Below are 16,015 nucleotides of genomic sequence, written 5' to 3' on the forward strand. Positions count from 1 at the left end.
TGGGCGTCCTGTGTTTTTATTTGCTAAATCTGGCAACCCTCATTGGAGAGTGCATTAGGAAATGAGAAGTCACGTTTGTGTTGACCAGAAGGGGCCCACGGGGACTCCGGCTTCAGCCTGTCCCCATCCATCCACGAACCGGAACCTCCATCTCTTGGGCTCACACGTGCAGTGTCGCATCCCTGGGAGCAGTGTAGGCTGCAGCTGAGGCTGGTCTCCGGAGCTTCCAGCCCAAGTCAAAGTTAACTGCAGAGTTGAATTCATTAACTGGTCCAGCAGAGAAGTGCACGACCGTGGCACGGTGGGGAAGGAAGTGGGAAAGGTATACCGGGAATTGCATGTTTTCCTGCCTGGTGTCAGGGAAATAGAATCGGCTGCAAGTCATTAAACCGCCTCGCTGCCAGCCGCTGGAGTCTGCAGCCTGGCATGTGCCAGACTCGGCGATGGGACCCATTACAGATGGGAAATGACTCCGGGGAGCAGGGGCCAGGCTTGGCTGGCGCGGCCGGCAAATCAGCCCTCATATGTCTGTTTAATAAAGTACTGGGACAGTGTACACCACCTCTGGGGAACACGGTTGGAAGGCAGCCCCTGTGCTGCTGGACAGGCATCTGGGCAGGGTGGGGAGGCCACAAGGAAAGAGAGTCTCGCGCAGCAAGCAGAGCTGCTGGGGCAGTTTTGCTCACCCTCTTCGCCTTTGAAAAGTCTCAGCCTTGGGGAATGAATTCCAGCAACCACGGGGTTTACCGAGCTTTTTTCTGCCCACGGCCATGCCACCTCACAGCACTGGAGGTCTGGAGAGAGCTCCCTAACGAGTTCCAGGTCCTTGGCAAGGTCTCTCTGCCTGTTGGGGCCTCGTTTTTCTCATTTCCTCTGCGACAAGAGGGTAAACTAGTAAAACTTGGAAGCCCCCGGCAGCCCTTCGGAGGATGACATCTCCTTTCCCGACCGGGGTGGTGGATCTGGGGCATGGCCGGGGGTGTGGTAGTGAGGTGTTCGTGCAGGGCCGGCGCTGTTAGAAGGGAGAGAAGCAAGACTTGTAGCCTCTGGACCTTTCTTTGGAAACCGGTACCCCTGAGGGCAAGGGAGCTGGCATCTTGTAGTCAGTGGGCGGCCGCGGAAGGTTCCAGAACAGGGTAGTGACAAGGTGCGAGGAGGGTTGGAAGAGGGATCTGGGGTTGGGGGTGGGGTGACTGGGGTTGGGAAGGCCACACGGTGGGCCGGGGCTCAGGTCCCTGAGGGAGCGGCCCGGGGTGGGGCCTTGGGAAGGGAGGATGTGAGGAACTGGGCCGCAGACAAAGAACTGAAAGAGCTCCTCCCGGCTCACCAAAGCGTCCCCGAGAGAAGGATGTTTGTGCGGCAGGAGCCCTGAGTTATCCCTCCGCAGCAAAAAGCCTGGGAGACGTTGGGAGGGATCGGTTCAAAGCCTTCGGGAGAGGTGCAGCGGCCAACAAAGGGCCGGGGAAAGAAAAAGCTACGATGTTTACAGAGAAAAAAAGTCAGTGGAAAAAATGACGGAGAGGTCAAGCTGATTCGGGGGATGGCCCTGTGCGGTCCCCTCGGGAGGGGCTGGTCGCCTGCACAGACCCCGGGGGAGAAAGCCACCAGGCCTGTCACCCTGCGACCCCGCATCCCGCCGTGGCCCCAGCCCAGCCCACGAAACGCCCCCTCCCGTCCGCTCGCCATCAGCCTGTGCGCGGGGATCCCGTGCATCCGCCTTCTCGCTGCCCGACTGGAGTTCACGTTTCTGCTCGCAGACCTCAGATGTCGTCCGCTCCCCCCCCCCTCCCCCCCGCCCCCCAGGCCCTGCTCCAGAAGCCCGGGAGGGTCTGGCTGGGTGGGGACGACAGCTCCCAGCAGCTCTTTTGTCTGCTGTCCTGACAAAGGGGCCTGGACTTTCCCAAGCCCCACAGGTGTGAAGAGCTTGTTACCGGGGTGTTTGTTCAGCCCTATTAGTGGCCTGAAGGACTGTTGACAGAGGGTCCCTTTGTGTGCAGGCTCGGCTAAAGCTCTCTAAGCCCTTGACAAACACAGGCCACTTCTCTCCCGGGACTTTATCAGGAACCATCTAAAGCCTGCCTTGGCCGCTAGGAACTCCAGCCTCCTGGACGGACACCAGGGACAGGGTTTTGAAAGCATTTCCCAGTTTTTCTTTCCTTTCCATTTTTCCTACCACCTTGATCCACCTCTTGCCCATTCTGTTTCTGATAGCAGAGATAAAGCACAGGTCTGGAGTCAGAGATTTTGTTTTCAAGTTGGAGCTTAAAAAAAAAAAGTGCTGTGGCTTTGCAGGCCTTCTGTCTCCCAAGAGGAGGTGCCATCAAAGACACTTCCAGAGAGGTCGGTGGGCCCCTCCCTGTGAGAACTTGGCTTCAGGGGGGCTCTTGGCCACCCCCCAGGGAAGTTCCCTCTTGCTAACTACCCTCCTGGAAGTCCTTTCTCCAAGCTCCCCCCATCAACCCCCCACCCAACCCACATGCCCCGAAGTGGACCACCTTCTCCCTCAGAATGGTTTCCTCTGCCCAGTACCCTGGAGGTTCAGTCCTTCTGGACCACGTGGTCAGCACTCCTATCAGCTAGTCTCCTTCTGAGGCTACTCCCCTGCTGAAGGCCCCCATCATCTCTACCTTGAACTTGTGAAAGTCTGCAGGATGACCCCTCAGGGCTGTGGTTCCATCATGCCCCATCTCTGACCTGCCCGCCAGCTGAGAATGGTCTTACTGCCCTTCCTGCCACCCTGCCACCTGCCCCACTCAGTCCCACCCCTGTGGCTAGTTTGCAGCTGGAGCACACTCCCCCTGAACTCCTGAAAGCTTCCCTGCTGGCTAGAATCCGCCCCTTATCTCCAGGAGTTTGGGTGTCACGCAGCCATAGACTTTTAGGGCCAGGAAAGAACTCAGAGATCATCAGACCCAATGTCCTCATTTTCCAGTGAGAACACGGAGGCTCAGAGAGGCCAAGTGGGCTTTCCAGGGGCACACGCCTGGGTGAGCCGCAGAGCCAGGACTAACGCTTAGGTCCCAGCTCTCCCAAATCAGGTCCAGTTCTCTCGCTTCTCGTCCTTGCAGCCTTGTGACGTTGTATCAGTTGTGTGCCATTTGAGTTTACTTAATCGTAACTACACTCACGTGTGAGACTCTAGGTCCTTGCCTTCACACATCTTTTTTCTCCTCTGCACGTTCTGGGCCAGTGGTCCTCAGAGTGTGGCCCTGGGACAGGCAGCGTCACCTGGGAACTTGTTAGCAGTGCAGGTGCTCAAGCCCCACCTACAGCCCTAGTGAATCAGAAACCTGTGGGCCTGGGGCTCAGCTGTCTCTGTTTTGGCAGGCAATCCTGGTGATTCTACACACCCGTGTTTGAGAACCGTCCCATGTCGGGGTCTTGGAAGGGGATTGGTGGCTTGGATTGAAAACCAGAAGTGGAGAGAAGGAAGAGGGGGGCATAGTCTTGAAAGAGCGAAGTGCAGTGATATCAGCCCTATACCGGCTGTGCTTCCCAACTCAGGCTGGCACATCGAAGGGGCTCTGTTAATATTCGTTGAATGAAGAAATGAACAAGCAATCGTACCGAAGCGTGCAATGTCGGGGGGTATCATTGGTGGCTCCGTCTTATGTCTTTGCAATGTCAGGGGGTATCATTGGTGGTCCCGTCTTATGTCTTTGCAATGTCGGGGGTTATCATTGGTGGCCCCGTCTTACGTCTTGAGGTGTCGCGTCTTTCCTCTCGTGTTCTCTCTGGGAATTCCCTGGAGTCCCATGGAATATCCTCACCTCACCTGGGCACTGTCACACCCAGCATGGACTTGTTGACTTTTCTTCTAGACAAGCGAGTTGTCCAGTTCTCCTGGCCATGTCTAGGTGGTGCATTCCAACACTATTTCAGATTGAAGTTGACACAAGGCACTCCACAAATGATTGCAAGCCCTTGAGCCTTGGCTGGAACCAAATGACTCCTGTGAGATGCTTCTAGTCTCTTAGCGGCCGCCCAGTCTCTCTGGCTCACTCCAGCTGGTCACCACTGCGTTATATGGGCAGCTGATGTCTCTGGTGACAACCTTTAAGCCCTGTGTTCAGGAGGAAGGGGTAGTCCTTGGAGTGAAGTGACAGTGACAGCAGCATTAACCAGACTTTTTCATACCAGGTATCTCTGCGAGGGTGGGGACCACCTCTGTCCTGCCCACTGTTCTATTCCAGCGCCTTGCCTGGTGCTGGGAACGTAGTAGGTGCTCAGTAAGTATCAGCTGAGTGAATAAATAAACCCATGAGCTCCCAGATTTGCCATTAATAAAATGAAACCTATAGTCGGGGATTTGATTGTTTTGCAGATCTATCTACATGAGCGATCATTTCTCTTATGCCCAGCTCACCTGTAAGACACGAAAGGATAGGGGCCCCAGAAATGCTTGGGTGGGTCCCGCCTCAGCCCCTGTCCCAAAAGGAGCCCTCTGAGAGCCCAGTTCAGTGTCCCCAGGTGCTGGCGGGAGCCAGGTGTGTGGGGAGCGGTGAAATCTCAGCCTGGTCATCTCACTAGACGCTGAAACTGGGCTCAGAGAAGCCACCACTGGAGCGGAATACTTAACATTTATAAACAAGGGTCAAACAACTTCTAAGTAAACAGTATACCAAGTAGAGTAGCAAAATAATAAATAAAAGGAAATACAAACTGCCCCAAACTCTTAAAAATATCTCAAATATTTTTGTTATTCTGAACCAGTCGTTTCAGAAGTTTCTTTTGAAACCAGACCTCTCCCCACTGCTCCATCACGTACGCCCCACCGCAAAACTCTCCCCTTTACCTCCCCGTGGGCTCTCTCTCCAGAGTGCCTTCCACTCCAACTGATTTCTTTTCAATTTAGTGCCAATTCCACCAACCTTTGCTGCTGGTCTGTGGACCACCAGTGGCAGCGCCTGGATGCCTGTTAGAAATGCAGACTCCCAGGCCCCAGCTCTAGCCCTTCTGAATCAGAATCTGCATTGGAACAGGTTTCCTAGGGGTCCCATCTGCATGTTGCAGTTGGAGCAAGGCCAGCAAGAATACTTGTCTGTGCTCTGGTTCTCTTCTCAGGCCCTGCCTTGTCTACCTGGTCCCAGCAGAATGGCCTCCCGACCATCAGTCCCTACAGCTCTGGGCACAGTTGGAAATTCCAGGTCTACTGTGTGGTTACCAGACGTCTGTCCATCTCCCTTCTGAGACACAAGCACCCTGAGGGCAAGTGTCTGTCTTGTCTGCCGCCATATCCCCTGCACGCACACTCCTTTTATTTATTTTTATTTTTATTTATTTATTTTTTGGGCCGCCCCACACGGCTTGGGGGATCTTAAGTTCCCCGACCAGGGATGGAACCCGCGTCCTCGGCAATGAAAGCGCAGAGTCTTGACCACTGGGCCGCCAGGGAATTCCCAGAATCTGGCCCTTTTAAAGGCTTCAACTGGTGTTTGTTGAAGAAACAAATGTCTGTCACTCCCTGGGCAGCGTTTGAAGCTGCTGAGTTTGCTCTTAGAGGCAGCAGCAAAGGGTGTAAAGCTTTGCCTACCCTGGGCGGGGGGGGGGTGGGGTTCACGATCTCTCTAACCCAGGCTTTCTCCAACTTGGCACTATTAACATTTGGGGCGGGATCACCCTGTTGTACGGGCTGCTCTGTGCCTGGTAGGGATGTTCGGCAGCATCCCTGGCCTCTGTCCCCGAGATGCTGGTAGCACCTCCTTTGGCAGTTGTGGCAACCAAAAATGTCTGCTGGGGGACAGAACTGCCCGTGGTTGAGAACCGCTGCTCTAAGCCCTCACCCAGAATGTTCTGAACATTCTGTGGTGGTTGAGTAGGTCTTGTGGTCCTCACCCGGCAGCCACAGACCGAATTAGAAAAGGAATTGGTGAGGGAAGCGGCCCCTGCCCCCCACCCTGTAAATGCCGGTCGTGTCCCCACCCGCCCTGGTGGCCTGGACTTGTGGAAATGCGTCGCTGATCACGGTAGGTCTGAGAGCTGCACTTTCCCGGGCACTCGGGCAGCTCAGGGCTGGGGGCTGGTTTCTTGCCTACAAAGCCCCCAGCCTGCAGATGGAGCATACGTGGGCCAGTTATGTGGGGCGGCTCGGCTGCAGATATAGAAGTCCAAAGTTCCCTGCTGGGCGGCACAACTAACCTGGGCAACCTTCTTGAAAGAATTGGCCTCTAGGCAGGGGAGAATGTTAGGATCGATCCTGTGTGCGGGGAGGGGGGGCAGGGCCCTGCACCAAGCCCAGAGCTCTGAGGGGGCCCATCGCCCAAGGCCCGTCCTGTTCCGCAAGAGCCCCTGAGCCACACGGAGTTTAGGGGAGTCAGGACCAGAGTTGCTGAGAGACAGGGCCAGCATCCGGCTTAGCAACGTCTGCCGATTCTTTCTGGGCCTGGGAGAGCCCTGGCGGGATTGGGGGTTAGCTCGTCAGGCCTTTCGGGAGAGGGCCAGCATCTGTGTCTGGTAAACTCATCAAACCAGTGGATGCGATTCAGCCCCCATTGTGTACGGGGTCCCAGGAGGAGTCCAGGGCATCCTACTGTGGCTTCTTCTCCTTAGAGCACTGCAGTCCGCTCGAGCAGACAGGAGCTAAATCAATGAGTTAAAGCAGCAGGACAAGTTTAAAGTAGTTCAAAGCAACAAGAAAAATGTCACAAATGCCACGAGGCTGTGCCTTGGTGGAGGGTGTCATCCTGGCAGACCACACAATCCTCCATCTGTCCTGCGTTTCTACCTATCGACCTACCTAACCTGTCCACCCACCCGCCCGTTCGTCCATCCACCCATCCACCCATGCACTCACCCATTCATCTACCCATCATCCGTCTATCCTCCCACCCACCCATCATCCATTTATCCCTCTACTCAGCCACCCACTTCTCCATCCACGTGTCCATCCACCCACCCATCCATCCATCCACCCACCCATCCATCCATCCATCCATCCACCCACCCATCCATCCACTCATCCATCCATCCATCCATCCACCCATCCACCCACCCATCCACCCATCCACCCACCCTTCCATCCACCCACCCTTCCATCCACCCACCCACCCATCCACCCATCCACCCATCCATCCACCCATCCACTCATCCATCCATCCACCCACCCATCCATCCACCCACCCATCCACCCACTCATCCATCCATCCATCCATCCACCCATCCACCCACCCATCCACCCATCCACCCATCCATCCACCCACCCATCCATCCACCCACCCATCCACCCATCCACCCACCCATCCATCCATCCATCCATCCATCCATCCATCCATCCATCCATCCACTCATCCATCCACCTTCTCTCTTGCTTTCTTATTTTTGCGCTCTCTCTCATTATATATTGGGGTCCGCTCTGGCCTGGAGGATATAAGAGCGAACACTGTCCCCGTCCTCCAGGAACCAGCACGGCTGAGGGGAGCGTCTGTCCCATTTTATCTAAGAGCTTGCTGCTAAGAGTGCCCATCTGCCCCTCCCTCTGTGAGACTGGGAGCCCCTGTGTCCCTCACGGCCTGTGGCACAGGACCTGGCACGAAGCTGGAGCGCCTGCATGTGTGTTGCTTGAACTCCCTGGGGGTAGTGAGGGGTTGGACAATCCAGGTTGGTGGGAGAAGTTCGTAGACGCTTAAGGAATGGTGGTGACAGGCATATGTTAAAAGAAGACTTAGAGGACCTTTTGAGGGGAGAGGAAAATGGGACCCCACCTCCTGGGCCCCTTTCCCTGCCAGGTTTCTGGTTGGGGGGATGGGGAGCTCGCTTTCCTCTCTCCTGCCCCACGTTTTGCCCCTGGGTCTGAAATGCAGCCACAGGTGATGTTTCCTTGGCGATCCCCACGTGACAGCTGAAGGGGAGGGCACAGAGCTTGGGGGCCAGGCCAGATCAGCTCCCTCTGGGTGGCTGGGAGACCCCTGGACAGGACACGGCACCTCGAGGGGCTCCTTATAAGCTGTGCTGCCCTCTGCCCTCCCTTCTCTCCCGGGCTGACCTCTTCGTTCTCACAAAGCTGCCCTTTCCTTCCCGCCTTGAAATCTGATAATGAAACTAATACCCAATATTTTTGCCTCCAAGAGAGGCAGGAGATAAACAGGAAGGCGTGAGGGATTAAGGTGTCTTTCCAAGGAAGGGGCAGGGGACAGACTGGGAGCTGGGCGACACTCTGTGTGGAGCCGAGGGATCCAGATGTGAGCTGCTTTGCCTGATGCATTTTTCCATTTGTGCAGAGAAAATAAAACAAAGAGAAAAGAAAACAAGCTGTAAAATACTTTGCAGAAGGCTGAGCGTGGGCAATTGCCACTGATGTCCCCTGACAGCTCCAAGAAGAGGGGGACAGGGCGGGGGGCGGGGGGAGCCCTGTCTTTTGATGTTTGGCCTCTGAGCTTTCTTTTGTGTGACCAGTTGTTTGGGAAGAGCTTTTGCTGGTGTAAGGTGCATATGGAAGGGAGATACCAATCAGAGGTTCCCCCTGGGGTGGGGAAGGGGGGTGCTGAGCTCCCAGGAGGGAATGGGGGAATAGCTGGACTGACTTTACAGATGTGGGCTCAGGCTTAGCATCTGCCTCCGAGAAGGGTCAGAAGATGCAGCTACTGAGGCCTTTCCTGTACCCGAGAGGCCTGAAGAAGTGATGCCCTGGTGATCCTTCCAGATCCCTGTGACTTCTGTCCTAGTAGGAAAGATCCAGATTCTAAGCTGTAGTCTAGGGCCAGCTGTTCCTTCCTGTGATGTGGGTCCTTTCCTCTGGGGCAGTGGGCCAGGAGCCAGGAGACCTGGGTTCTTGTCCTGGACCCCCATTTACTGGCTTGGTGGTCCTAGATCGCTTGATCCCTCTGAGCAGCCCCCTCTCACCCTAGTCTGGCTGAGTGAGTCCACAGTGACAATGAACTTGCATCTTTCCCTTTGCTGGTGGGCAGGGTGTAGCTGAAGTTTCTTTGCACCTGATTGAACTCAGCCCCTAGGGCTGGAGGTGATGAGGGGATACTTGTAAGGCTCTTGGGAGTCATTCTCTGGCTTAATTTGGCTTCTGGATGCTTCTTCCAGACTTCAGGCATAAGCTGAGGTCTTTTCTGTTGTATCACACACAGCGTCTCCTCTAGAGCCCTCATCCATCTCTACTTGTAAACTGTGTGTGATTTGAAGGGTGATTCTAGGAAGAATATTTAAAGAAGCTTATCATAACATCAGAGAGAAAAATTAAAGAGGCAAAATTTTTTTAAATCACAAAAGTAATATGTGAATAAGAAACTGGTAAAAATATTTGCAGCTTGGATGTAAAAAAGACAAATGGTTTTTAAACCATCGTCTATAAGAGCACTAGACATCGTAAGAAAAACACCCACCTTTTTTGAAATCTGGGCAAATGGCATGAACAGGCAATGCATACACACACAAAAAGAAATATAAATAGAAAAACAAACACATGGAGAAATGTCCAATCTCACTGGTAATCAAAGACATGCCATGCAAATTAAAATTGTGTGTGTTTGTGTGTTTTCCAGACGAATTGGCAAAGGCTAAAAAAAAAGAATGCTGATACCAAATGCATATTGTTATTCTTTTCTAGGGTGTGGAGAAATAGGAACTCTCATATCCTGCTGGTGGGAGAGTAAACTAGGACAGCGTTTCTTGAGGGCAATTGAGATCCCGAGTTAAGAACACCAAAATTTAACCTGGCGATTCTGCCCTGAGAAATTTACTGTACGACAATCATCAGAGCAGAGTACAGATATGCATGTTCAAAGGTGGTTACCATTGTGTTGTTTGTAATAGTGAAAAACTGGGAATAACTGCCCAATCTGGGAAGGCCGTGCTTTTAACTGCATCAGCTTCTGATTCCAAGGAGCCCATTTCGTGTATGCATACAGTGGAGGACTTTCAAAACTATGAAGGACATTATCTGACATAAAAAAATGTTCATGATTATGAGAAAACTGGCTTGGAAGCGAGAGGTACAAGTGTGATCCACGTGTGTAGGAAAGAATTAAATAGCTCCACAGCTGAGCAAATGTTAATTAAAGCCTGCAAGGAGAGACCCAGTATTAACAGCAGTTGGTGGAGATTCGAGTGCGATTTTTTTTTTTCTTTAACTTTCTGCTTTTGTTTTTCAAGTGTCTGGTATTAAGCGTGTATTTCTTTAACAATTACATAAAATGCGATTTAAAACAAGCTTAGCACAAAAACAAGGGCAAATCGTGTTGTAGAGTGCGCAAGATTAGGCCAGATTTAAGCTGGAGGCGTCCTGGAGTCAGAAGCCTAAAGAGGAAGCAGGGAACAGTGTCACAGGGTGATATGAAGAGGGCTGTATAGGGGCTGTGCTGGAGCCCTAGGGAGCTCAGACCCCCCTGTGTGCAAGCCAGGCTGGCCGGAGGTGAAGATGGGCCTGGAAGTGACATTGAAACCAAGACACGGAGGTTGAGAAGGATGCAGGCAGATAAGGAGGGGGCTTGAGAGCAGAGGGTCCGAGGAGGCAAGGAACAGCAAATGCAAAGCCACAGAGGGGACAGGTGAGGGGTCCTCACACGTGGCATGCTCCAGAAACTGACAAAGTTTGATACAGCTTGAAGCATAAGAGGAGAGAGGGGAATGATCAGAGCTACAGCGGGAGGGAGAAGCAGGACCAGTTTATTCAGAGCCTGGGAGGCCATGTTAAATGATTTAGATTTTATTCAGTGGGGAGCCACTGAAAGATTTTAAACAGGTACTGGACATCTTCAGATACGTGCTTAGAACTCCTGCTCTGCTTACAATGTCGGGAGCTTGGAGGGCTCAGCTCAGGTGACAGAGGGGCCAAGGCCTGATGGATGGAGAGCAGTGAATGGGTTTGGGGACGGCGCCTTAGGGTCCACATAGAGACCCCAAAGCAGAAGCCGGCAATGTGGATTTGGGAGACAGGAGCTCAGAGGTGGGCACTGCCGTGAGGGGTGAACGAGGCAGACTGGGGAGAGCGTCAGAGCAGAGGGAAAAGGGTGCCGAGTCCAGAGGAGCATGTGGGGAACAGGCAGAGGGAAGCAGGATTAGGCAGGAGCAGGACGGGGGCAGGATGCTAAGGGCTTGTCCAGAGGACCCAGCGGCCAGGAGCGTGGGCCGCCACGCCGTGGGAAGTCATGCAAGTTGATGGTGGGAGGGGAGACGGTGCAGCGGGGCCCCGAGCCCTCAGTGGCAGGAGGAGGCGTGGGAAAAGGAGAGTCCAGCCCAGTGGCTGGAGCTCAAGGAAGTGGGGAGCGTGTGTGGGTAGAGGTGCTGCTGAGAAGCAGTGCAAGTGTCTGCGCCGGCTGCGGTGATCAGTTGGCACCCACCGGGGTGCTTAACCAACACACGTTTATTTCTCATAATTCGGAGGCTGGAGTCAAGAGCAAAGTGTGGGCAGGGTTGGTTTCACCTGAGGCCTCTCTCCTTGACTTGCACCCCTGCCATCTCTCTGCGTGTCCAAACTTCCTCTTTATGAAAAGAGGACACCAGTCAGATGGGACTGGGGCCCACTCTTGTGTCCTTATTTTAATGTAATCATCTCCTTAAAGGCCCCATCTCCAAGATAGGTCCTCTACCAAGATGTCTCCCAATACAGCCCTGTTCCGAGGTTCTGGGGTTCGGGCTTCAGCACATGCATGGGGTGGGGGGAGACAGTTCAGCCCACAGCAAGCAGGATTTGGGCACAAGGAGGATGCCAGCCGCACCTCCCAACTCTGACTCGTGTGATGAGCGTGTGGGCCGGGGGGAGTGGGGATCGTTTGAAGGAAGTGAGCCCTCTCCACTGGAGAGGGAAGCAGCCGGCTGGCGACGGTTCAGGTACTGCCAGGTGGTCAGTACCCGCTGATGAACGCAAACAGGGGAGCCAAGGAAAAAGCTCCCGGAAGAAAGGCTGTCTCAGGGTCGGGCAGTGGAGGAGGGGGAGCTGGGGGGACGGGGTCTCCGGCGCCCCTCCTGACTCCGCTCCTGACCCGTGTCCCTGTCTCCCGTAGCCTGTAACTGCAACCTTCACGCCCGGCGCTGCCGCTTCAACATGGAGCTTTACAAGCTGTCGGGGCGCAAGAGCGGAGGCGTCTGCCTCAACTGTCGCCACAACACGGCCGGCCGCCACTGCCACTACTGCAAGGAGGGCTACTACCGCGACCTGGGCAAGCCCATCACCCACCGCAAGGCCTGCAAAGGTAGGCGGGGCGGGGCGGGCCTGGGCCGCCCCTCCCCTCCCCTCTCCTTCTCCTCCTCCGGCGTTTCTTTTTTCTAGTCCCCACGCTGAGATCATCGCACGCACGCACGCACGCCTCCCAGGTATCTGGAGGTGTAAGTCGGAACAAAGGGGCAGTGGAGAAACGGCTCCGGGAGAAGAAAGGAGGTGGGATCCCCGCGAGGGTGCAGGGCTCCCGGGCCCCGCCCCGCCCCCTCCGTCGGCACAGGTGTGCCGCATACCACAGGGCGGGGGTCATGTTCACCGGGCTTACCGTCGGCACAAAGGACTCTCTTTCACCAAAACCAAGCAGATGCATTTCTTTGGATGTGTGCGCACCGCTCCCCCGCCTCCAGCCCCCACCACTCACACAGATGCGCACCTTCACTGTGATGTCGGCAACTGGGGGGCTGGGGGGGGCGGGGCTCAGAAGAAACATTTAATCCACCTGCAAATAGTTTCACTTCTCAGGACAAAAAATTAAAGGGAGATGGGGGACCCTATTTTTTTGTTCACTGAAGCAAGCAGTAATGTTTTAACTTTCTGCTGTTTGTTTTCTCCCACTAACAAAAATGAAGCGATGGTCAGATGACTCAGAGGAGTTGATGAAATGCCAGGGAATGTAGTGACATTGGGGGAGGGGAGAAGTGCTCTCCCCCCACCCGCACCCCATTTGCTTTTGGGAATTCCAGGAACCAGGACTCTCCAGGTCCAAAACGTGAGGCCTAGCGCCACGGCTTCCCGTGAGCATGGCTTCCCGAGAACATATTTATCTCCGAGGCCTCTGGGGCCACAAGCCAGCATGGCTGGGGTCCTCACATGGGCCTGTAAAGACCCTGACACCGGAGAGACACAAGCCATGGGAGACTTAGGCCCAGATGATGAGCTGCAGCAGGGAAACCCTCCTATGGCCACTGCTTAGCCTTGGATGAAGCCAAAGTATCATCCTCTTAACAGGAAATCCACCAGATGTTGGGCACTTGTGTGCAGGACCGATTACATAATTCGTGGGCCCCAGTGCAAAATGAAAATACGGGGCTTCTTGTTCAGGAATTGCTAAGAATTTCAAAATGGCAAGCAGAGTTTCAACCAAGCGTGTGCCCTTCTGAGTGTGGGGTCCCTGAGCCGGCCCTGCTTGTGCAGGACGCTGTTCTCCAAAAAACAGGTTCCCAGTCTGTCTCCTCCTAGAGAAATCCCTTGGATTCCAAATGAGCAGAGATGAATAGGATGGCTTCCAGCACACAAGCAAGCTCTCCTTCCAGATCTGTGGACTTAAGGCTGCCTCTGGTGGTTGTCGAGAGAAATTTAAGCATAAAGGTAGCTGGGTTGTTTCCACATTAAAAAACAACTGATCAGGTGGGCATCCCCCAGGAGACTTTGAGCAGGGGCTGAGAAAGTGACCTGGGCAAAGGGATCCAAGAAACGTCTACGGTGGCACGAAGGCAGGGGCACCATGGAAGGAGGGCTTTGGGTTTTCAGAGAATGTAGTTGGAAGGTAGCCAACGCCTTGTGCCCAAGTGTTTGTTGTTTCTCTTCTACCGAAGAAATTGAAGTCAGGGTCTTGTAAACAACTGGTTGCACATAGATTTCGTGGGGATTTGGCCAAGAAAATTTAATCAACAGGGGCCAGTCGGGTGGGCAGCCCTGTGCCCGCGGATGAGAAGGTCTGGGCTGTGTCTGGAAAGGCAGTGGTCACTTCCTGCCATGCCAGTTTCTTCTGTCAGAGCAGGAAAGGCATGTCCCCTGGAGAGTCAGGAAGGAGCAGGGCCTTGGTCATCTTGCCGTCTTGCCTGCTCTCCCTTTCGTCTGTTGCCGTGGGGAGGGATGAGGGCCGTGTGTGGCCCTTCACTGCTGGGAGCGAGCTGTCAGGAGGCCACGGGGTGCTGGGAACCTGCAGATCATCCTCCAGGGCTCTGCCACTCTAGTTAAATGGTGTGGAGCTGCCGGCTTCCTTTGCTGGTTTCCAGGAGGGACAGATGCAGGCAGATGAGGGTGTGGTCCTGTCTTATTTCAAATGCTTTGGCCAGCCTCGGTGGCTGGCTCCTTTCTCCCAGCCCTGGACAGCGACTGCTTTGGTGGTAACGCTGGGAGAAGAACCCATGGAAGAGGAGAAAATGTAAGGATGGAATCTGCTCAGGAGGACACTTGCTTATCCTTCTGGGGAAATGTGGCAGGAAAGGGTGGGACTCTCAGTGCCTCCTGATTGGTGAGGAAAGACAGTGCTTCAAGGATCCTGCCTCCTGATTGGTGAGGCAGAGCATTGCCTGAAGGGCCCTGCTTTGTGATTGGTGAGAAAATACAATGCCTGAAAGATCTGCTCTCTGATTGGTGAGAAGAAGAATGTGACCTGAAAGGTCTTGCCATTTCATTGGTGAGGAAAGGCATCTGTTGAAAGTTCCAGATCTTTCCCCTCAGCTCTTTTTCTCCTGGTGTCACCCCCTTAGGGGATGTGGGAACTTTGAATCCACAGTTCCCCCACCAAAGAAAGACCCTGAGATCTTGGTGGGAACCAGCTGTAGGAGTTCAGATGCCGGCAGGGGGATGTGTACCCTTGAGATCTTCAGACAGGCGTCTCTCCATCACCCCGCCCCTGAGGAGTCCACTGTCTTGTCTTCCCAGGGCCGGATGGTTTAAGGAAATGGTTCCCTTAGTGGAAGCATTTGGTCCCAGCATTTTGATCTCAGATGGTTTGCTCTCAGGGGCTTCCAAAATCATGTAGATGTGGAGTCACCCCCAGCCCTGGCCCCATTGTAGCTCTCGGGTGAAGGCTGCACTTCTTTGCTCTGTTTCAGATGCATTTCATGGGGGAAATGGGACAACCAGCAGTGCCTCTTGACTCAAGTTGGCCGTTGACCTGAGGGTGCTTGGGAATGGCTATTGGGGCCCCTTGACTCCCAGGGTACCCGACTTCCCAGGGTCTGGGAGGAGCCCCGGGCAGGGGCTGAGGCCACCCATACACTGCTGGTGATTGGCTGACTCCCGACCTTGTTCAGTTGAGAGCAGGGGTGGACCCAGACAAGAACAGCTTGGAGCAAGGGTATTCCATCCCAAACATCATTATGCCGTTCCCCCATTTGGGAAGTTTCATAGCAACAAATTTGTTGGGTTCTTTCTCCCCTCCCCTAGCTTAGAACCAGACTGGGGCTGGCAGGGCCGGTGCACACAAAGGGCTGTAATCAACATGCCCAGGAAGCAGGCGGCTGCACTCTCCGCTATTCAGCGCGATTTCACAGCACTGGGAAGGCCTCATTATGGCGTGGGCTGTTGTCCTATACAAAGTCAGACGAGATGAATTTCTCCCCTTTCTCTGCAGAAGAGTGTGTGAATGATACTCGTTCTGGAATCTGTCAAAAGATAGGCGGTTTTGTTTACCATTTGTCTTCTTTATGGACTTGGGGGCTCTTTCTCTTTAGAGCCGGCAGAGAAGACGTTACCATTTAACCATTTCAGCCGTGCCTCCCTTTAAACAATATTAATTTATCATCTCCCCAAACCATCTGTGACGGATAAAGACATTCCAGGAGTCTCCCGTGAACCGAATTGTGATGAGAATGAAGAAATTACCCACCGCATCTAGCGCCCCCGCTCAGAGCGGCCTGCTTCTTTCTCTCGTTGACCTGCCCCCTTCAAGTCCACGGTCACCACGGCTGATCGCAGGCTGCTAAGAAGGTGCCCGAGTCCTCAGAAGATGCGGGCGGCAGTGGGCAGGAGCCTGCGATGGTCCACACCAGCTCTGCCAGGGCTTGCTTGCCGCTCCCATCCAGCCCTGTTTCTTCCAGCAGCTCTGCCAAGGGTTGGGGAGGAATCGAGCATTTTGGGCCACGCCCTGGCCTCCCCAGCCACTCTGATGTGTAGCCAAGG

General features: G+C 54.2%; 2 protein-coding genes across 2 annotated transcripts in view; both read left to right on the forward strand.

Annotated features, from left to right (window-relative positions):
- The window catches only part of NTN1 (netrin 1), a 189,805-nt gene that overhangs the window by 110,851 nt on the left and 62,939 nt on the right, over nt 1–16,015 (forward strand). The window contains exon 3 of the mRNA XM_059908934.1: nt 11,949–12,137. Within this exon, the coding sequence (XP_059764917.1) occupies nt 11,949–12,137 (189 nt within the window). The remainder of the gene's footprint in view (nt 1–11,948; nt 12,138–16,015) is intronic.
- On the forward strand, nt 5,904–7,273 carry LOC132355822 (guanine nucleotide exchange factor subunit RIC1-like; the record flags this gene model as incomplete). Its single annotated transcript, XM_059908386.1, has 2 exons — nt 5,904–6,064; nt 6,691–7,273. Coding segments are annotated over exons 1-2 (744 nt in total), but the record flags the coding sequence as incomplete, so codon positions are not given.

Source organism: Balaenoptera ricei, chromosome 20, assembly GCF_028023285.1.
Source record: "Balaenoptera ricei isolate mBalRic1 chromosome 20, mBalRic1.hap2, whole genome shotgun sequence".
NCBI classification, from domain to species: Eukaryota; Metazoa; Chordata; class Mammalia; order Artiodactyla; family Balaenopteridae; genus Balaenoptera; species Balaenoptera ricei.